Raw genomic sequence first — 22,900 nt, 5'->3', positions numbered from 1 at the left:
GTAAGCAAGTCTTATTGAGCAATTAGTGACAGGTGATTGATAGTTTCACAGCCATTCACTTAATTCCACAAATGGTGAAAATTAATACACTAAGCCAACTAGCAGTATATTCAGTTTCAAGTACTGGCAACTTCAGTTCTCTTAAACACTTGCTCAGTGGATTTGAGATAGGATACCAAAGTTTCCGATGGCAATATAATTTCTGAACGAGTGTAGCCTTGAATAATGGAAATCAACTCCTACATTGCCTTTTGTACACTTTAAAATTCAGTACGGAATAATAATGTCACTTGAAGTTTCAGTCAAGGAAGTACTGCATTTCTAGTATAGGATTTTTTAATAGAGCTCAACATGCAGCTCAACAAGTATTCGAAATTTACTTTTGTTATCCAAAAAGAGGTTCAAGAATGGATTTTCTTTTACAAATGCTACTTCATTTATCTTTTTGATGGCCCTGTATTATTTCTGTGTACAGCCCATTTCCAAATCCAGCATTTATGCTTCCTCTTCTTCTTCTTATATTCTTGGCTCAAGTCTAATGCCATAACCTGAATGACAACACTAGTGTCTATCTGAGTTATCTTGACTGATTCCATCTTGACATATCACTGACATCTGTCTGTTGCAAACTCTTACAAAGTATTACGAGCTCAAACATATTGATGTATGTTGAACAGAATGACTTCCTTCATGCCAAACAGCAAAGGTTCTAGAAGTTTCGACATGATAGTCTAGTGTGGAGAGCTGCATGAAACCAGTCTTTGGACAGATCACCACCACCACTACTACTACTACTACTACTACTACTACTACTACTACTACTACTACGACCACCACCACCAACAACAACAACAACAACAACACATGAATGGTCACAGTTTTTTTTGTTCACATGACAGAATCATGGAAATGCTGAAGAACATGAACTGGCACATGCTTTAATATAGATGCCATAATCCTGGGAAGGTTACATATAATGTTTCATAAACCAGTATTAAGTGAGGAATCTATCAACATACTAGAAACCCTTACTTATTGCTCCTGTAGACAATGTTAGACTTATTGCTAAAGTTTTTCTTCTATCACTCCATATGCAAAAAAAAAACCCTAATGTGTAGTACGATTCTCCTGTCATACACTTTTGTTTTAGAGGAAATACCTAAAATTCTGAATGACATATTTTCCAGGAATTCAGCTGTTGCTCTATTAGGTGATGCACCAACACAGGTAATATTTTTCCCCACAAAGACCATCCACTGTTGATCATATGATAATAGAAATTGTCCAGGAAACTGGCTTCTCTATACAGTGGCAAAGTAATGGTTCTTCATGATATGGCTGTTTGCGTGTTGTCATTGTCCAGCATTGTACTGTGGGTCATTAATTTGCTGCTGCACTATGAGCTAGCCAACAGCTGACATTGCTGCAGATGGCAGTTGATAATCTGATAGCAGTAGTTACATCATAAATGAATATTCATGGAGTATCCCAGAAGCAGTGGCCCACAATAATTGTGGAGTCTGCATGACAAAGTTCTAATGTCTTGCTCAAATTATGTCTGAACGTCAGTCAGATGAAATTATTCATGTGTCAACTATTGCATTTGTAAACATGATATGAGCACTACTTCCAACATGATGACGGCCTCGAATTACATTGCTGATCAGAGTTATTTGTGTAGCTGAGAAAATGACAAGTGGAACTTCTCTGACAGTTATAAAATTTAAAACCCACACTACTGCATTCGAGTTGTGTGAAATATTTCTAATGCTTGTCCTAGGAGGGTTTACATATTGCACTGAACACTGATAAAAATATTTTTATTGTAAGATAAGAAACATTTGAACATTAGCAGGAAAAAGTATCACAGGAATATATTTGCACAATTAGAGTAGTCATTTACATTAGACTGTTCAAAAAACAAGATCATTATCAAGGGTAATACTGGTGTAATAATAATTGGAAAGATTGATAGCATTGTGTGTATTAAATACAGTAACATTCCTTGAATAAAAATATACCATGTAAAATTTATCATTAAAAGGTAAAATAATAACTGATGAATACAAAATTCATTACTCAAGAGGCACTGCTTGAAGTAGAGGCGTCATAGCTGATATTCATAAGTACATTAATAAACTTTATAAGTTAACAAAACAATATGTAATACAGCACTGTAACAATATTTACATAAAACAATAGTAGTCATATAAAAAGTCATATGAAGTGTAACAAAATAAAATAGAAATCTGTACTGCAAATGTGCACTAAGATTCAGATATAACAGACATAAAAGACTAGAATTGTGAAGTAGTAAATGAAATATCTGTGTGCACAAGTGCATTATTATGGGCACAATTACTTAAGGCTGAAGACACACAATTGCATATCTGAACACGAAACTGGAAATCAGGTAAAATGGATCTAATACAGACTTGTTTTCTTCATGATTCTCAGGAACTCCTCTTGATTTATCTCCCCATCACCATCTCGATCTGCTTCATCAATCATCTCCTAAAATAATTTTAGTGGGGAAACAATGTTATAAAAAAGCAATCGTATGGGACTGCAACACTCTTACAATGGTAAATCTATATGAAGTTAATGTATCTTAAGAATAAACAAACAAATTCTTGACTACTGCAAGAATGTTCTTACACATATTACCTTACCAAACTGGGCTTTTGCACCTCTTGTGCAACACCAGTAAGTTAAAATTGGTTACTTTTTCTGTATTTATATACATAAAATAAAGCTCTTTTATACCATGTCAAATAAAATAGTTGATCTAAATGCAGTTCACTACGAAGCAGCATTTATTATGTAAATTCATATTCTGAGACAGAATTCGCATTTATCGAAAATGTGACTTTTTCCAGCCCCAATTTATTACCAAGCAGAAAAAACATTTCCTTTCTGCGAACATAATTTGAAGGATAATCAAAATATCGACGGGTGTACTGCCGGTCTACAGTGGCCAACGGGCACAATATTTCGGCAATCATACATATTGCCATCATCAGGTGAACTGACGGACTGAGCTCCTGTGAATGTGCCGGTACGGAGATCCGTACGCTATGGCTGCTCAGGGGGAACTGGGTTCGATCGCAGCGGCGGCAGATTTAAATACCTTCTGCCCGCGGCGCACTCCCTCTGCCGTCTGCACCCCGCGCCACAGTCACGCGGTGGGACAGATTGCGACGGCATCTGAGATGACGATGGTGTGACGGCTCCGTCTGCCATGGTCGTCACAACTATATGTTTGCTCGATTTACTCTTGAATAACCCAATCGCTGGTTCCCAAGCCTTGCTGAGATTATAGCCACAGTCACGGTTTATGAGGTCATCATTGGTGAGAATTTTGATGGCCTTTCTAACAACACTGTCCCAGTATCTCGACATCTGTACCAGAATCCTCGTGCGTTCATACTCCATAGTGTGATTTTCCGACAAACAATGTTCAGTGACGGCCGACTTGCTCAGATACATCAGTCGAGTGTGCCTCTGGTGTTCGCGGCATCGATCCTCGATGGTAAGCATCGTCTGACATATATACGACTTGCCACATTGACACGGAATCTGGTACACGCCGGCCTTCCTCAAACTGAGCTCATCTTTGGCCTCCCCACCAGTGCACGAGTTTTATTCGGAGGACAAAACACAGTTCCGACCCGGTGTTTCTTCAAAATGAGGGCAATTTTCCCCGAGAGTGCACCTATATATGGAGTAAACGCAGTGCCTACCTCCTCCCTCGTGATTTCATCCATCTCCACAGTTTGTGCTGTAGTGGTTGGGGAGAGAGCATGTTGAATCTGCCACTCTGAGTACCCATTTTTTTGAAATACAGTTCTCAGATGTTCCAATTCCTGGGGTACACTCTCTGCGTCAGAGATAGAGTGCGCCCTATGTATTAGAGTTTTAAGTACCCCATTTCTCTGTGAAGGGTGGTGGCAGCTGTCTGCGTGAAAATACAGATCAGTGTGCGTTGTCTTCCGATACACCCCATGACCTAGGGTGCCGTCAGCCCTTCTCTTGACCAAGACGTCAAGGAAAGGTAATTTACCCTCCGTTTCAGTCTCCATAGTGAATTTGATATTGGGGTGTATGGAGTTTAGATGCGTAAGGAAGTCAAAGAGTTTATCCGTACCATGTGGCCAGATGACGAACGTGTTGTCCACGTAATGGAAAAAGCAAGTAGGTTTCCATTCGGATGATGACAGGGCTTCCTCCTCGAAGTTCTCCATGTACAAATTCGCTAACACCGGTGAGAGTGGGGTACCCATGGAGACTCCCTCATTTTGTTCGTAGAATTCTCCATTAAAAAGAAAATATGTGGAAGTCAAGACATGCCTTAAAAGTTCAGTGGTCGTCTCGTTGTGACTCTCGCAGCGGTACCCTCATAAATATTTTCTTTAAATCTTATTCCATATTTTTTAATGTCAGAACAATGAAATTAGAAATGTAAAGAACAGAACATTCTGATGAAAATGTTTTGCAACATATACCTGCAGTTCTTCATCTGTGATGTTTTCTCCTAGTTCTTTAGCAACACGTTTCAAATTCTTGAATGATATTTTTCCTGTCTCGTCATCATCAAATAAGCGAAAAGCTTTCAGAATCTCTTCCTTTGAGTCTTTTTCAGCCATTTTCACTGTCATCAATGACACAAAGTCTTCATATGTCAGATAACCTGAAATGGCAAAATAAAGATTTAGATGACACGGTCTCATAAATACAGGAATTATAAAACTTCTCTTTAATTACACACAACACAGCCCTAAAATAAATACAAGGACTAATAATAAAGTTGTAATTCTCATCTCAAAACAAGAGCTTCATAATTAATTTTGTTTGTTTGTTAGCAGGTTCATGTCTGCAGTTTTAGTGCACACTGAACTCTCCACACAATAGTATAATATACCACATAACTTGAGAAGCCTAAACAAATTCGGTGGATATTTCAGTGAGTACCAAGCCTGCAGACATGTTAACTGCAAACAAACACAAAAATGAATGACATAGCTTTATTTTTTGAGGTAACAATTAAAACTTAATAACTTCCACTTGAACAAACAGAAAGGTGGAAAATTCAGTGTTTCAATTTCTAGGATAAACAAGGATGCAGAAACTCCTCCAAGTACAATGCAGTATGATTGAGACTACTTTTACGTTTATCACATTTACAGTACCAAACGCCCTGTGCTAAAGATAAAAAACTGTTTTGTTAGTCAAGATTTGAAATTGTACATGTCAAAATTGTCATAATGTCAACTATTTAAGGAAGAAGTAAGCATGAAAGATTACCACTCCCTGACACCGAGGCCACCAGAGGCTGAGCTTGAGCTCATATTAGTCAGTCATGAGGAAAGAAATCAGCCATATCTGTTACAGCAAAAACAAATACAATTTATGGAACATAGTACTTTATAGAGCAACACGTAAGATAAAGGTTGTGCACAGCACTGAACACATTGCCTGTACAGCAGTAATACAGGGTAAAGAATAAGCCGAGCAGATGTTTGCATTGCTTAAACAATCCTGCTTCTTTGGTGGCTCACCAGAACACACCATGGGGCCAACCCAGGAGCCATCTACAAGCGGTCCTGTATGGCTGCCTGGCCACATACAGACACAAAAAACGCTATGCACAGAAAAAAATACGTGGTACCGAAAAAATGCATGCTACAGAAAAAAGCACTGCTACTGAAAAAGAACGCTGGTCTTACAAGGCACTGAGATTACTAGTCACATAAAAAAAAAACAATGACAGGGCTGATGACCATTTCATCGCCGGACAATGGTGGCTTCTGAAGCATATGGTGTGCAGGCACCAGCGAGTAGAGGCAGAAGTGATGAGGTGGTGGTTAGGCATGCCGCCCCCCCCCCCCCCCCCCTTTTCTCATGACAGTCCATAGGGCAGGATCAGGGACTGCTTCCCCAGTCACATCCTCACTGAGATCAACGGTCAGTGCTGGAGGCATCAATGGGGCTCCTGGAGACAACAGCTGCACTGGGCCCAGCAATGGAGGTAGAGGTGGCTGTGGAGTCAGGTGCAGCAGGGGGTGCTCCAGTGATGGCAGGTGCAGAGGCAGGGACCTGAGACGGCAATCCGTCAGGTGGTAATCCACACTGTGGAATGAACCAAACTGTCTGCAACACAGGAAAAAGGCATCGGCAGTGGCGAGGGAGGGAATGGACCGCCCAGAACAGCCACCACTGTGTGTGACTGCACATGTTCGAAGTGACAGGATGCCTGTCCATCAGGAGTGCAGATGAATAGACGCTGGCCCTGGCAATACTCGATGATGGCAGGAACCACAAGCCCAGGGAAGGACATCCAGCCAGAAGTGTCATGGAGCTGCCGATGCCGGTGGATGTGGCATCTGATGCAGCAGGTGAAGGAGTGTCTGTGGTTGGCGTCTATGTAGTAACTACCCTGTGCTCTAGTCCTCCACCAAAGTGAAATGATATGAACTCACAAAACAGTCTAAAGCAGCTTCACAGAACCTGCTGGATACATACTTCTGCATCTAAGATTTAAACACCCAAAGCATGCACTCAGCCTCACCATGAGACTGAGGATTGAAATGGGGGGGGGGGGGGGGCTGTGTGATGGCGAACACCACTAGCCTGAGAAATAGACGCAAATTTTTGAAACAGAGAGAGAGAGAGAGAGAGAGAGAGAGAGAGAGAGAGAGAGAGAGAGAGAGAGAGAGAGAGAGAGAGAGAGAAACTGGCAGCTGTTATCGGTTAACTACGGTAAGTACCTCAATTGCAAAAATTGTAGACAGGTCCAAAATATTGGCTGCTGCAGGCGTAGATGGAAAATGCGTTACAGAGAAACTTGGCAGACGCGCCCACTAGAATGAACCAATACAGACTTAGAAAGCTCTGACACAGAGACACACTCATGGGCGCTGCGGCATCATGAAAACAAGCACTCACCATACCATTGCTACATTTCTTGTAAATCTTTTCATATTTACCTGTTCCTTCTTTATCAACATCAGCTATCATTTTCTTAATTTCTTCCTTCTTGGGTTCAAAGCCCAATGCTCTCATGGCAACCTAAACATGATGCAACACAGGAAATACATAAGTTAAAGTTCAGACACACCTCAGGCATGCAAATGACTAGAAATTATTGCTCCTGCACATTTCATTTAAGTAACTACATATATAGGGCTACCTAATTATATACAAACAGGGTAAATAGAATATGTATTGGTAAAAGAGCACTTATGGTGTCAGTGGCTTTTCTGTTACATGCCGCAGATGGTAACTGTTTGCATGGTGAACGTTGGGAAGTGAAAATGACAAGGAGTGAGTCAGATGACTAGAAAAGCTACTGCAACCAATGAAAAAATAGTATTATAAAAAAAGTCGTCATGATGTGGAGGGTATGAAATTATGCAGTGACATGGTTGGTTGGTTGACATGGGGGAAAGGGACCAAACAGTGAGACCATTGGTCCCGTTGAATGAGGGAATGATGGGGAAGGAAATCGGACATGTGTTTTCAAAGGAACCATTGTGGCATTTGCCTGAAGCGATTTAGGGAAAACCTAAATCAGGGTGGGCAGGTGTGTACTTAAACCATCGTACTACCGAATGAGAGTCCAGTATGCTAACCACTGCACTACCTCACTTGGTACGTAGTAGCATGGTGTAATATATTATGCAGAATGTTGTAATATGACACAGAATAGCCTGTAAAATATATACAGTACTAAAAGTTTTCTGTACAACCAAAACAATGGAAATCTGAACATTTTTCTAACACTCCACAAATTTTTCAGAACGATCACTGGGCTACTCTACAGATCAGACTGTCACTGCAGCCAGCTTTCTTTGAGTGACATACTTTGGCTTTGTTAATTCACAGCTAAACATTTCAACCTTGGGCTTTGTTACAGCTGTCTATTACTACAGCCAGTTTTCGTCCAGTCAGATACACTGACTTTGCCAACTCACAACCACATTGGAATATGAAACAATATCTCAAGAACTCTTCTCATATTCCAAGTAACACACAATAAAAGAAATACGCTGAAAACCAAACCATCTTTATAACCCACAATGGCCAGATTAATAACTGTCAATCTTGTTCTATGCACATCAAAAATCAAAGTAATGAACTTTTATCTTCTCCCAAAACAAGGCAATTGGTTCATTGATTCTAATTGGTTAGTGTATACCATTGCCCAATTGGCTATAACCAATGGAAACGAATTGTGAACAACAGGCTAAGTGCACTTCACCGATGTACTTCACAACCAAAGTTTTATGTTGTATTCAGTTAGAACACATTCATTCTTGCTTAAATGTAAGCTAGATATTGGATGCTGACAAAAAGAGACTCTTACAAATTTTTTTTTTACAACTGCATCTTTTATATACTTAAAAATACAATTGAAATTGTGACCTGCAAGGAGTGGTATCCACTTTTTGAAACCATCCATATGGTGATGCAGATTAAGGCACCAGGTATCACACCACACAGCCACTCTCCCTGGGGAAGGGGCTTCATTTGCAAGTAATCAACAAAAAAAGAATTCAGAATTTCATGTTCTTTTGTAGAGCATTAAAAAATGATAACAATTCACAGAGCAGTGTTGTGGTGTAGTGGTTATGGTATGTCCCTGCTCTACTGGAGATTGTGGGCTCAAATCCTTTTGGGTACTTTAAACATTTTCTTTTGTTTCCATATATTTATCAAAAAGACATTGAACATTATTTTTATTTAGTTAATTGATTTCAATGTAATTCTTTACTTTTGTAATCCTTTGTCATGTCATTTTTATCATAATATTAACTACTTCATTTGCTCTTATATTGCCTTCCCGTTATTCTTTTTTCATTCGGAACTTTGTGCATGTTATTAAACATATTTTTATGGATTAACTTTGATATTGTTGCCTCTATTTTATCATTTTATATTTTCATTCATATAATTGCATTCAGTAGTTCTACTCCTCATGCCACTTGAATTTCAATTTATTTAGTGTCCTTTCTTCTGTCTAAATTTCTGTGTGCTTTATTTTGTCTGTAGTGCAACAAGAATTTATGTTTTCAATGTTTGTATGATGATTACCGTCAAAAAAATGATCTCTTCTGATGAAAAATACATTTTGATACCAACTGCGGTACCAATACAAAGGATTATTTCATGTTTTGTTTTTTGACAGACCGGCATTTTCAAATGTTTAGCTATTATTATAGCTAAATAAAAATAATTAAAAACTACATAAGCAAATATTACAAACCACCTTTTTTCAAGAGCAAATGATTAGAATTAAAAAAAAAAGTGTAAACCAGTTAACCAAATAAAAATAACGATCACAGTCCAGTCATCTCGACAAAGATCTGGGGGGGGGGGGGGGGGGGGGGGGAAATTAAAGTCAGTGATGAGATTCAAACTTACAATATTCTGTTAATCAGTAACGTACTCTAACCACTATGCCACAAAGAGACTTGTGTACCACATCATTTTTAAGCTTGTAGAAAGCAACATGACATTAAGAATTTTTTTGGGTGATTACTTAAAAACAAGGGCCCACCAGGGTGAATAATTGCAAGTGTGATACATGGGAGTTTAACCTAAAACCCCCCATAGATGGTTTTAAAAAGTCGATTGCATCCCTGCAGCTTGGAAAATTATGTTCTCACTTCAGTAAAATCACTCAGTATTACAATACAATAATACTGATGTAAAAGGTCTAGGAATATTCCACTGAATAATAATAATAGCAATAATAATAATAATAATAAAAAGTGATTTCGAGATCCCAAAACCAGTACATAGCATATTTTAAATAGATCAAAATATCACACAAAATCGGAAAGAAACGAAGAGGGTGAATTTCAAGGAGTTGATACTCAAACTGACCACCATTCACCACAAATAAAAATATGCATGACCTCTAAAAGAAAGATTAATTATAAAATGTCAATATAAATATTATGTAACAAAATTTTGTCACATTCTTCCAGAAATCTAGAGAAGAAGGAACTGCTGTGAGATTTAAGAGATGTCTGTATGAGTGCAAGGAATTAAAAATCGTATGTGTGAACTGACTTACATTATGACGACTTGTAAATATGACACAAAAAAGGGACTAAACCAAATCAGTGAGGCCATATGTCAGATGAACCTGCCAATGCAATCCTGAGCAAGCAGTACTAAGTAGGGACATTCTGATATTGGAAGCACTTCTTATGCGAAATTCTATGGAACACAAATCAGCAAACCTGATGAACAATTATGTCCACCAGCATGAGATAATGAACTGACATTTTAAACAGACTGGGATCCACAATGGAGGAAGGAAAATTTGGATGTAATGTTCTGTCATCAATGCCACTGTTTGCATCTTCGGTATGAAGACTGGTTTGATACAGATCTCTATACTACTCTTTCCTGTATACGCCTCTTCATCTATGAACAACTACTGCAACTTACATCCTTCTGAATCTGCTCACTGTTTTAATCTTTTGGTCTCCCTCTATGATTATTTACGCTTCCCCTCCACCCCCACTTCCCACTCATACTAAATCCATTGCTGTATCTGGATGTGTCCCATCAACCCATCCCTTCTTTTACTCAAGCTCTGACAAATTTGCAGCCCCCCCATTTCTATTCTGTACCTCCTCATTAGTTACTTGATCTGCCCTTCTAGTTGTCAGCATTCTTCTGCAGCACCACATTTCAAAAGCCTGTGTTCTCTTCTTGTCTAAACTGTTTATCATCAATGTTTCACTTCCATACAGAAGTACACTCTAGAGAAATAAATTCAGAAAATATTTCTTAACATATAGCTTACATCCTCCTTTCAAGGCCCTATCCATTCCATACAACTGTTATTCCAAGTCATTTGCAGTCTCAGATAGATTACTATAACACCAGCAAACCTCAAAGTTCTTAGTTCTTTTTCCTGAATTTTGATTCCCTCTCCAGATTTGTCTTTAGTTTCTATACTTCTTTTTCAATGTAAGATTGAACAACATCAAGAATAGGCTATAATCCTGTTTCCCTCTATTCTTAACCAGTGCTTGCCTTCCATCACCCCTCAACTCTTATAATCACTGTCTGCTTTCTGTACAAATTGTAAATAGCACTTTGCTGTTTGCATTTTACTCCTGCTACTTTCAGAATTGCAAAGACTATTCTTAACCAGTGCTTGCCTTCCATCACCACTCAACTCTTATAATCACTGTCTGCTTTCTGTACAAATTGTAGATAGCATTTTGCTGTTTGCATTTTACTCCCGCTACCTTCAGAATTGCAAAGAGAGTATTCCAGTCAACATTGTCAAAAACCTTCTCTAAGTCTATAATGCAATGACATTACAAACTCATAATAATATTTGACTGGAAAGAGTGGGAGCAAGGTATCAGCCATGCCCTTATACAAACCATCTCAGCATTTTCATCAATTAAGGAAACCCTAAATCTGGATGACTGTATGGGACCTGAGTCTTGCTTCTTCTGAATGCAAGACTAATACGTGAACTCCTATGTTGCCTCTCCTGGTCATCCTAAAAAATACATAACTTTCACAACAATAAAGGAAAAGAATTAGATAAATAACAAATGAAAGTAACCAATGACATTACAGACTCAATAATATTTGACTGGAAAGAGTATGTTTTGATATGAATGGTTGTGCCTTTTCGTTTAGCTACATAATGTTGCAAGTATCAAGTGACTTAATATGCTTACTTCGATTACATTGAAAAATATTAACACTGTTTGACACACTTACATATGGCTAACCAAGGAGAGTGAACTGTATAGGTTAGATAAAAAGTTGGAAGAAAAAGCCACTCAATCAACTGTATTTTGATTAAGACTTAATAAAGTATTGGTCAAAATGCAGGTTATTATCTGTGAATGTAGTTTTCAATAAATGTCTTTACAGTTAGTCCACAGAAGAGGGCGTGGTGTACTGAGATACTGCACAAGAAGACTTTGCTGCAGTTGTGTGTTCATCCCCAATAGGAACATCGCTGCATGCAAACCAATCATGCTCTCCGCGAGAATCACACTTCCTGGAGTGGCAGCGCAACCAGGAAGAGAGACACACACTTAAGTACCCATGTACAAACAGAAATTGTCAGTTGCAAATTGTTTGTAAGTCACTCCGAGTCTTACTAGGGAATTCCTGAAGATTGTTTGTCCTGTCTTCAAGTCATCTAGTGAGATAGAAACAGTGGCCAATAGATGGGCAATGGCTAGTCTTCAGCAGAAAAAGAACAGTGAACAGAATTATCCTGTATGTACATAGACCACATGCCTGGAGATGTGACCGAGTGCTATAAGTTTGGAATTGTTCTCCGAATAGTACATTAGCAAAGAAGCTGGAACTGTGGGCAGCACAGGACAGGTACACTAACCCTGCAGTCTACAACTGCCATAAGCAGCGTTATCAAAGTTGAGTAATATACTTTACTATTAACTATTCTTTGTTACTCTCAGTGTGTGTGTGTGTGTGTGTGTGTGTGTGTGTGTGTGTGTGTGTGTGTGTGTGTGTCCTACCAGTACAGATTTTTTTGTCTTTTTCAGTGTCAGTGAAATTTTTTCATCAAAGTTGACACACCCAGTCCACAGCAGAGAAAATATAATTTTGTAAATTGTCGGCTTTCAGTCCAAAGACCAGTTTGATGTACCTCTCCATGCCATATTGTCCTGAGCATACCTTTTCATATCTGCGTAAGTACTGCAACTTACTTCCATTTCAAGGTGGTTACTGCTGACTCCTCGTTCCATCTGCAAACTGATGATGCCCCTGATGTATCATATCAGTGTACCTGTTCTTTTGGCCAGGTTGTGCCATAAATTTCTTTCCCACCCAATTCGATTGATACCTTTTTATTGGTTGTCCAATTTACCCATCTAATCTTCGGCATCCTTCTGTAGCAGAACATTACAAAAGCTTCTGCTCTTCTGAACTTGTTATTGCAAATAGCCAATTATTTCAGACAATTACCCTCCGAAAACCAATGTTAACAAATTATCTCAGAATTTTTTTTTCTTGCAACTGACAGTCTGTAGTTCATACACTCTCTACTTTGGTCATCAGAGCCATTTTTCTCCCAAATAGCAACGACCACCTACTACTTTTAGTGTCTACTTTGCAAATCTAATTCTGAGAGGATCACCTGATTTAATTCAACTACATTATATCACCCTTGTTCTACTTTATTGAAATTCCTCTACTAAACTTTTTTTAAAGACAGTATCCACTCTGATCAACTAAACTTCCCAGTTCTTTGCAGTCTCTGATAAAATTACCTTTAAGTTCATATGCTAATTCACTATCCCAAATATTTCTTGGTTTCCTTCACAACTTGCTCAATGTCATGATTAAATAACATTGGGGATTGGCTACAATCCTGTCTCACTTCCTTCTTAACTACAGGTTCCCATGGGTATCCTTCAACTCATAATTGCACCATAGCTTCTGTACAAGCTACCTACTAAACCTGTTACTTTCAGAGTTACAAGGAATGTATTCCAGTCAACTTTGTCAAAAGCTGTCTCTAAACCTACAAATACTGTAAACAATGGTTTTCTTTTCTTCAGCCTATCTTCTATGACAAGCTGCAGGATAAGTATTCCAATGCATGTTCATTTATTTCTCTGGAATCCAAACTGATCTGTAATGTCTGCTTGTACCTGTCTTTCCATTCTTCTTTATATAAACTGTGTCAGAATTTTGATTGCATGATTTGTTGAACTGACAGTTTGGTAATATTTCTACTTGTCAGCATATGCCTTCTTTGGAATATGAGCTACTACATTGTTCTTTAAGTCCAAAGTTATTTCGCCTGTCTCCTATATCCTGCACATCATGTGGAACAGTTTCGTCGTAGGATGTTCTCTCAAGGATTTAAATAATCCAGAGTGAATGTCATCTACTCTGTACATATCTATGAAAGAGATAATACCTAACTACTCCTCTAATAGCTCTATGAATGACAGAAGTTCTGATGATCAGTAATTTGGTCATATATACTACCCATAAATTCCCTTAAAGATGTGAAATACCCTCAGCAGTAACAGTTTCAAAAATTAACCAATGAATGAATAACATTGGTAAATGATGATGACAATCATATACGTATGATGAAATATGATCTATGAAGTCTGTGGTAGAATAGCAGTGTGTACGGATACTGTGAGCACTATCACATTATTACACTCATGATGCAAAGCCAGAAAAAATTTCTCAATATGTAGAAATATGTCATGTTTCTAGTACCTTCAGTTCCTTTGTTTCAATCTTTCCTTTGCCTTCAGTATCAAACAAGCTAAACGCTTGTAGCATGTCTGCCTTTTGTTCTTCTGTTAGTTCAAACTTAGTCCCTCCCGATTTTTTTCTTATGCTTGCATTGGAAGACTTACGATACGTTGCCTGAAAACACAAAAATAATTCGTTTAAAAGGCTTTCTTGTCTTGAGTTAAGAAATAATCATAATATTTAAAAGACAGTACATAAACAGTTAATTATGGGAGGGTGCAGGAATTAATATTAAAGTAATTACGTAAACTCTAACTTGAAAATTTTTAATATCAAAAAATTTGGTCCCCACTTTGTACACTCAACATGAATTACACTGATTTACTGAAATGTTATGCTCCTGACTAATTCATCTATGCAAATTTGCCATTCTATGTGACCAATTAACGCAATATTAGTCTAAAAAAGGTCATGAATGATAGGTCATGGTTAGAGGGCAAAGTGCTGTCAGCAAGTGGTACTTACCATGTTCTTGAAGTGGTCTGTGAAGCTGACAAATTTGTAATTCCAGCTACAAATCTGCGCACAATTCTCTGAAACTCAAGTCGAGTCCTCAGGTTTACACGTCAGTAAATGCTTTAAGTTTCGCGTAGACGATTATATCCATGTAATTGCTATAAACGTTTAACAATCAGTGAGTTGTTGTTTAAGTATCAGAAGTCTGCAAAACACAACATTGGACACCATAACAACACGTAAACATCGCGCGCGCATACATCCATAACCGCTGAAACCACCTGTGACACGCATATAATCTTTGACAAGCGTTCATACATATACGAACTACTTTGGTGAATTTCCTTCACAGGCTGACGGCGGGAAAGACTGAAGCACTGAAAATATATGAATTGCAATTGGAGCCTTGGTTGTCAATTGTCTGAAAGACAAAAATGATTAAAACTATTTAGCTTATTCAGACATCCTAAGAGTTACAGTCGAAAACAAAGGTCTGGTAGCACTGGACTACACTCAAATAAGGCCAGCATAAAAAAACAAGTTCACACTGGTCTTTAAGTCACATCCCGTCCCGTAACAAAACATTCTGCAAGTACTATGCATTTCAAATGGCATCATCCACACTTGACACTGGCTGTCCCCTCCGGTCACATGCCGTTGTATGACAAGAGCATACTAAATTACTTACCTTCTACTACATTTACACAGTTAATTTTATACATACCGCTACGGTGTTAATACTTTATAATGAAATGTAAGCAACATGGCTGCAACTTGAAGTGAAAAAAAGTACTGTGAGTAGAATCTGATTATTACGAGGAATTTGTTAGTATGTTATCAGACATTTATAGTGTTTCATAAAGAAAAATCGTTTGAAACCTTCAGACATTGCAAGTTGTTTGTTTAAATATATGGTTGTGGCAGGCATATTTATTGTTAAGCTCTCTGAATTGTGGTGTGAAAGTTTTGCAGGCGTCAGTAGCCAACGTTTCGTTTACGTGGTTATACTACGAATCCTCAGTACAAGTAAGGCACTTCAACTATTATCACCCAAATACAAGACGTAAAGGAAACCTATGAATCTTGAAGGGAAAGATATTCAGGGCGATATGACTTCCCCACAGAAATTTGCCCTGAAGTAAGAAAGAAACTTAACCTTAAACAAGAGTTTCGCGATGTAATGGCAGCTCGTAACACTGCGTTTCTTTCGGTACTTAATCTGGGTAACAAATAAAAAAAACTGATGCTTCGACTTCGTATAATACAAAATGAAAATTCCTCTTCCTCGAGTTCCTCGTTTAGTGTGTGAAATATCCTTTTTGTACAACGTAATATTTTTCGGACCACACTTTTTGTGTTGTTTTCGACTTCTGTCTTCCTTCTCTAATATACGAGCTACACCAGCAAGCTGCAAACCATATGTCGTTTTCGTACAAATGTGCACTCATATATTCAAGCTATCGTGCTATGAATGTGCATTTCGCGCTTAAAGACAGTTGAAAATCACCTTGCGAAGGACCAATTCCCGCGAAAAAAGTTGAGGACAACCATGCAATTTGAGATCACGTGACTTGAATTGGCTGGACTTGCCGTGACACGGTGGACAGCGTGTATACAGCTTGCCATGATGGCCAGTGTGAATTGGCCTTTAACATTTGATTTTTAACAAAACTATTGTAGCAATATTGTCAGCATGGATATCATCTCAGTGGGATCACCGTGCTGAAGAATTTCCGTATTTGTCAATAATGTGATAACACATAATACAACTGTGTCGTCGACTTACATAAGAAATCGGAAGACAAGTGATTAGCCCATTGGTGCGGGATCCGCTGCAGTACAACTGCTGATTGCATTTGTCATAACCACATTCATGTTAGCACTTTTTTATTTTAAATGAAGTAAGTGACCAAGATAACTTGAGTTTGTAATTGGAAACGGTATGCTAGATGGAGTTGGTGCATAAAATTCAGCAGTAACAAATAATTCCTTTCACTGTGGCACGTATCACCACTTAACTTATTATTGAAGCATGAAATATTAACACAAGTTGTGTGTATTTGTTAGTGGCTGATACCATAACAACACGTAAACATCGCGCGCGCATACATCCATAACCGCTTAGTGGCTGACAAGTTCGTTTTCTTTTTTTTTTTTTACATCCAAAGCAGCATCGCCACTCAGTAAAATACGGTACACAACGTGAAAGATAATAAAAAGTGATTATAAAAGTATATTTACTCAACTTTTTTTAATTTTTATACCCTTTTTGCATTTATTATTCATATACGGTACATACTCATCTCCTGATGTAATCGAAAATTTACAGAAAATTTCCGTTCACTATTTCATAAGTATCGGTACTCAAATCGTATTGTAATCATAAGAGGAAACTTTAATCATCTGGCAATCATTGGGATAGTTGCAGTTAGGTTAGTGGTGAACGTGAAAGGGCATCCTGTCGCACATTATAGAATGCCCTTTCTCGAAACTACATAGGCTAGAACAGTTTGTTCGAAACACCACTAATGATAGAAATATATTTCATATAATGACAACAAATAGACCTGATCGCTTTAAGAATGTTCTCTTCGAAACTGTAATATGTGACCATAAAGCAGTTGAAGCAATAATGACTACCAAATTACAAAGGGCAAGTAAAACACATAGAATAATTTATATGTTCAGTAAACTAGGTAAAGACGCAGTAGTGTCAAGAGGAAGCTTTTAGCTCAGGGGAGGAGAGCGTAGAGGAACTATGGCTCAAGATTAAAAGAAAAATTCAGCATGTACTGGATATATATGTAATGACAGGAGGGATCCTCCATGGTACACAGTCACTGCAAAGAAACTTCTAAAGAAACAGAAACTACTGCTGTAAAACAAAATGTCGGGCTATAGATAAGATATGGTGAATGAAACACATTTGGCTGTCATGAGAGCAATGCATAAAGCATTCAATTATTGCAACTGCAGAATACTGCTGACATATCTTCCATGAACCCTACCAAAGTTAGCGTATAGCTTTCATGTATTTGACAGGAACTAAAATTGAGGGTAGTAAAGCAAAAGCTGAAATGCTTAACTCCATTTTAAAATGATTCTTTACAAAGGAAATCCCAGGAGAATTGCCCCAATTTAATCCTCATATCACTGAAAAGATGAGTGAAATAAGTGTTAGTGTCAGTGGTGTTCAGAAACAGTTGAAATCATTAAAACTGAACAAAGCTTGAGAACCTAATGGAATCACTATCAGATTCTACATTGAATTTAACAATTTTTTAATCTTGAGTTAGACCCTCTTTCATCTGTAATCTATTGTAGATTCCTCAAAGAAAAATCGGTATTGTAATTGTAAACTGTCGAAGCTGCATTGGTGAAGTACCGGAACTTCATGCGCTGATAGAGAGCACCGAAGCTGAAATCGTTATAGGTACGGAAAGCTGGCTGCAGCCAGAGATAAATTCTGCCGAAATTTTTACAAAGGATAGATTGCATGCAATCGGTGGTGGCGTGTTCGTCGCTGTTAGTAGTAGTTTATCCTGTAGTCAAGTAGAAGTGGATAGTTCCTGTGAATTACTATGGGTGGAGGTTACACTCAGCAACCGAGCTAGGTTAATAATTGGCTCCTTTTACTGACCTCTCGACTCAGCAGCATTAGTGGAAGAACAACTCAGAGAAAATTTGGACTGTATTTCATATAAATTTTCTCAGCATGTTATAGTCTTAGGTGGAGATTTCAGTTTACCAGATATAGACTGGGACACTCAGATGTTTAGGACGGGTGGTAAGGACAGAGTTTCGAGTGACATTATATTGAGTGCACTATCCGAAAATTACCTCCAGCAATTAAACAGAGAACCGACTCGTGGAGATAATATCTTGGACCTACTGATAACAAACAGACCCGAACTTTTCGACTCTGTAAGCGCAGAACAGGGAATCAGTGATCATAAGGCCGTTGCAGCATCCCTTACCTCGAACAATTAAACAGAGAACCGACTCGTGGAGATAATATCTTGGCCCTACTGATAACAAACAGACCCGAACTTTTCGACTCTGTAAGCGCAGAACAGGGAATCAGTGATCATAAGGCCGTTGCAGCATCCCTGAATATGGAAGTTAATAGGAATATAAAAAAAGGGAGGAAGGTTTATCTGTTTAGCAAGAGTAATATAAGGCAGATTTCAGACTACCTAACAGATCAAAACGAAAATTACTGTTCTGACACTGACAATGTTGAGTGTTTATGGAAAAAGTTCAAGGCAATCGTAAAATGCGTTTTAGACAGGTACGTGCCGAGTGAAACTGTGAAGGACGGGAAAAACCCACGGGGTTCAACAACAAAGTTAGGAAACTACTACGAAAGCAAAGAGAGCTTCACCGCAAGTTTAAACGCAGCGAAAACCTCTCAGACAAACAGAAGCGATGTCAAAGTTAGCGTAAGGAGGGCTATGCGTGAAGCGTTCAGTAAATTCGAAAGTAAAATTCTATGTACCGACTTGACAGAAAATCCTAGGAAGTTCTGGTCTTACGTTAAATCAGTAAGTGGCTCGAAATACACTCCTGGAAATGGAAAAAAGAACACATTGACACCGGTGTGTCAGACCCACCATACTTGCTCCGGACACTGCGAGAGGGCTGTACAAGCAATGATCACACGCACGGCACAGCGGACACACCAGGAACCGCGGTGTTGGCCGTCGAATGGCGCTGGCTGCGCAGCATTTGTGCACCGCCGCCGTCAATATCAGCCAGTTTGCCGTGGCATACGGAGCTCCATCGCAGTCTTTAACACTGGTAGCATGCCGCGACAGCGTGAACGTGAACCGTATGTGCAGCTGACGGACTTTGAGCGAGGGCGTATAGTGGGCATGCGGGAGGCCGGGTGGACGTACCGCCGAATTGCTCAACACGTGGGGCGTGAGGTCTCCACAGTACATCGATGTTGTCGCCAGTGGTCGGCGGAAGGTGCACGTGCCCGTCGACCTGGGACCGGACCGCAGCGACGCACGAATGCACGCCTAGACCGTAGGATCCTACGCAGTGCCGTAGGGGACCGCACCGCTACTTCCCAGCAAATTAGGGACACTGTTGCTCCTGGGGTAACGGCGAGGACCATTCGCAACCGTCTCCATGAAGCTGGGCTACGGTCCCGCACACCGTTAGGCCGCGTTCCGCTCACGCCCCAACATCGTGCAGCCCGCCTCCAGTGGTGTCGCGACAGGCGTGAATGGAGGGACGAATGGAGACGTGTCGTCTTCAGCGATGAGAGTCGCTTCTGCCTTGGTGCCAATGATGGTCGTATGCGTGTTTGGCGCCGTGCAGGTGAGCGCCACATCAGGACTGCATACGACCGAGGCACACAGGGCCAACACCCGGCATCATGGTGTGGGGAGCGATCTCCTACACTGGCCGTACACCTCTGGTGATCGTCGAGGGGACACTGAATAGTGCACGGTACATCCAAACCGTCATCGAACCCATCGTTCTACCATTCCTAGACCGGCAAGGGAACTTGCTGTTCCAATAGGACAATGCACGTCCGCATGTATCCTGTGCCACCCAACGTGCTCTAGAAGGTGTAAATCAACTACCCTGGCCAGCAAGATCTCCGGATCTGTCCCCTATTGAGCATGTTTGGGACTGGATGAAGCGTCGTCTCACGCGGTCTGCACGTCCAGCACGAACGCTGGTCCAACTGAGGCGCCAGGTGGAAATGGCATGGCAAGCCGTTTCACAGGACTACATCCAGCATCTCTACGATCGTCTCCATGGGAGAATAGCAGCCTGCATTGCTGCGAAAGGTGGATATACACTGTACTAGTGCCGACATTGTGCATGCTCTGTGGCCTGTGTCTATGTGCCTGTGGTTCTGTCAGTGTGATCATGTGATGTATCTGACCCCAGGAATGTGTTAATAAAGTTTCCCCTTCCTGGGACAATGAATTCACGGTGTTCTTATTTCAATTTCCAGGAGTGTAGCATATCCAGACACTATGGGATGATGATGACATTGAAACAGAGGATGACACGCGTAAAGCAGAAATACTAAACACCTTTTTCCAAAGCTGTTTGACAGAGGAAAACCGCACTGCAGTTCCTTCTCTAAATCCTCGCACAAACGAAAAAATGGCTGACATCGAAATAAGTGTCCAAGGAATAGAAAAGCAACTGGAATCACTCAACAGGGGAAAGTCCACTGAACCTGACGGGGTACCAACTGGATTCCACACAGAGTAAGCGAAACAGTTTGCCCCCCCTTCTAACAGCCGTGTACCGCAAGTCTCTAGAGGAACGGAAGGTTCCAAATGATTGGAAAAGAGCACAGGTAGTCCCAGTCTTCATGAAGGGTCGTCGAACAGATGCGCAAAACTATAGATCTATATCTCTGACGTTGATATGTTGTAGAATTTTAGAACATGTTTTTTGATCGAGTATCATGTAGCTTCTGGAAACCCAGAATCTACTCTGTAGGAATCAACATGGATTCTGGAAACAGCGATCGTCTGAGACCCAACTTGCTTTATTTGTAATATTAGATACAGGCTCCCAGGTAGATGTTATTTTCCTTGACTTCCAGAAGGCGTTCGATACAGTTCCGCACTGTCGCTTGATAAACAAAGTAAGAGCCTACGGAATATCAGACCAGCTGTGTGGCTGTAATTGAAGAGTTTTTAGCAAACTGAACACAGTATGTTGTTATCAATGGAGAGTCGTCTACAGACGTTAAAGTAACCTCTGGTGTGCCACAGGGGAGTGTTATGGGACCATTGCTTTTCACAATATATATAAATGACCTAGTAGATAGTGTCGGAAGTTCCATGCGGCTTTTCGCGGATGATGCTGTAGTATACAGAGAAGTTGCAGCACTGAAAATTGTAGCGAAATGCAGGAAGATCTGCAGTGGATAGGCACTTGGTGCAAGGAGTGGCAACTGACACTTAACAAAGACAAATGTAATGTATAGCGAATACATAGAAAGAAGGATCCTTTATTTTATGATTATATGATAGCGGAACAAACACTGGTAGCAGTTACTTCTGTAAAACATCTGGGAGTATGCGTGTGGCACGATTTGAAGTGGAATCATCATATAAAATTAATTGTTGGCGAGGCGGGTACTTAGAAAATGTAGTCCATCAACAAAGGAGGTGGCTTACAAAACACTCGTTCGACCTATACATGAGTATTGCTCATCAGTGTGGGACCCGTTCCAGTTCGGGTTGACGGAGGAGATAGAGAAGATCCAGAGAAGAGCGGCGCGTTTCGTCACAGGGTTATCTGGTAAACATGATAGCGTTACGGAGATGTTTAGCAAACTCAAGTGGCAGACTCTGCAAGAGAGGCGTTCTGCATCGCGGTGTAGCTTGCACGCCAGGTTTCGAGGGTGTGCGTTTCTGGATGAGGTACCGAATATATTGCTTCCCCCTACTTATACCTTCCGAGGAGATCACGAATGTAAAATTAGAGAGATTAGAGCGCGCACGGAGGCTTTCCGACTGTCGTTCTTCCCACGAACCATAGGCGACTGGAACAGAAAAGGGAGGTAATGACGGTGACACATTAAGTGCCCTCCGCCACACACCGTTGGGTGGCTTGCGCCGTATAAATGTAGATGTAGATGTAGATGTAGATGTAAAGGTCTCTCCTGCATTAGTTTTGGATTTTCACTGGCCCAGTAACGACAGTTCTGAAGATTTGCTATGCTTTTCAAATGAAAGTTAGCCTCATCACTCATAAACAAAATAATGTTTTCATTTTGCTCAGTTATGACCATTTCTCGAGCAAAATTTAGCTGCCATATATAATCTCAAGGGTTTAATTGTTGCACTATGGCCATTTTGTAGAGATGAAATCTTAGCTTAATATGCAAAATACGCCTAACTGAACGTTTACTGAGGCGCAGTGCAGCAGAATTCTCCTATCACATCGACCAGGACTACGGAATATGGCTCGTCAAATTGTTTCAACATTTTCTACAGTGCGTACTGACTGATGAGCCCCTGGAGGTTTTCTATTCATCGCTGTTCCTCATAAACGAAATGATTCAGCCTAACGTAAAATGAGGCTACGAGTGGGTACTCTATCCTGTCTCACAAGATTGAAATGGCGATGAAACTCACTCTGAGCTGTAATAAAA

General features: G+C 39.9%; 2 protein-coding genes across 3 annotated transcripts in view; one reads left to right on the top strand and one right to left on the bottom strand.

Moving 5' to 3' along the window:
* Positions 1 to 22,900, top strand: part of LOC126284995 (glucose dehydrogenase [FAD, quinone]-like) — a 287,504-nt gene that overhangs the window by 28,718 nt on the left and 235,886 nt on the right. The window lies entirely within an intron of this gene.
* On the bottom strand, positions 1,811 to 15,063 carry LOC126284997 (uncharacterized). Its single transcript, XM_049984291.1, has 5 exons — positions 14,767 to 15,063; positions 14,263 to 14,415; positions 6,987 to 7,068; positions 4,506 to 4,690; positions 1,811 to 2,514 (listed from the first exon to the last, which is right to left on the bottom strand). The coding sequence occupies exons 1-5, from the start codon at positions 14,767 to 14,769 to the stop codon at positions 2,425 to 2,427; spliced, it is 513 nt and encodes a 170-aa protein (XP_049840248.1). The 5' UTR covers positions 14,770 to 15,063; the 3' UTR covers positions 1,811 to 2,424.

Source organism: Schistocerca gregaria, chromosome 8 (genome assembly GCF_023897955.1).
Source record: "Schistocerca gregaria isolate iqSchGreg1 chromosome 8, iqSchGreg1.2, whole genome shotgun sequence".
Taxonomy (NCBI): Eukaryota; Metazoa; Arthropoda; class Insecta; order Orthoptera; family Acrididae; genus Schistocerca; species Schistocerca gregaria.
The sequence above is the reverse complement of the archived record's forward strand: the minus strand, read 5'-3'. Positions and strand labels throughout refer to the sequence as shown.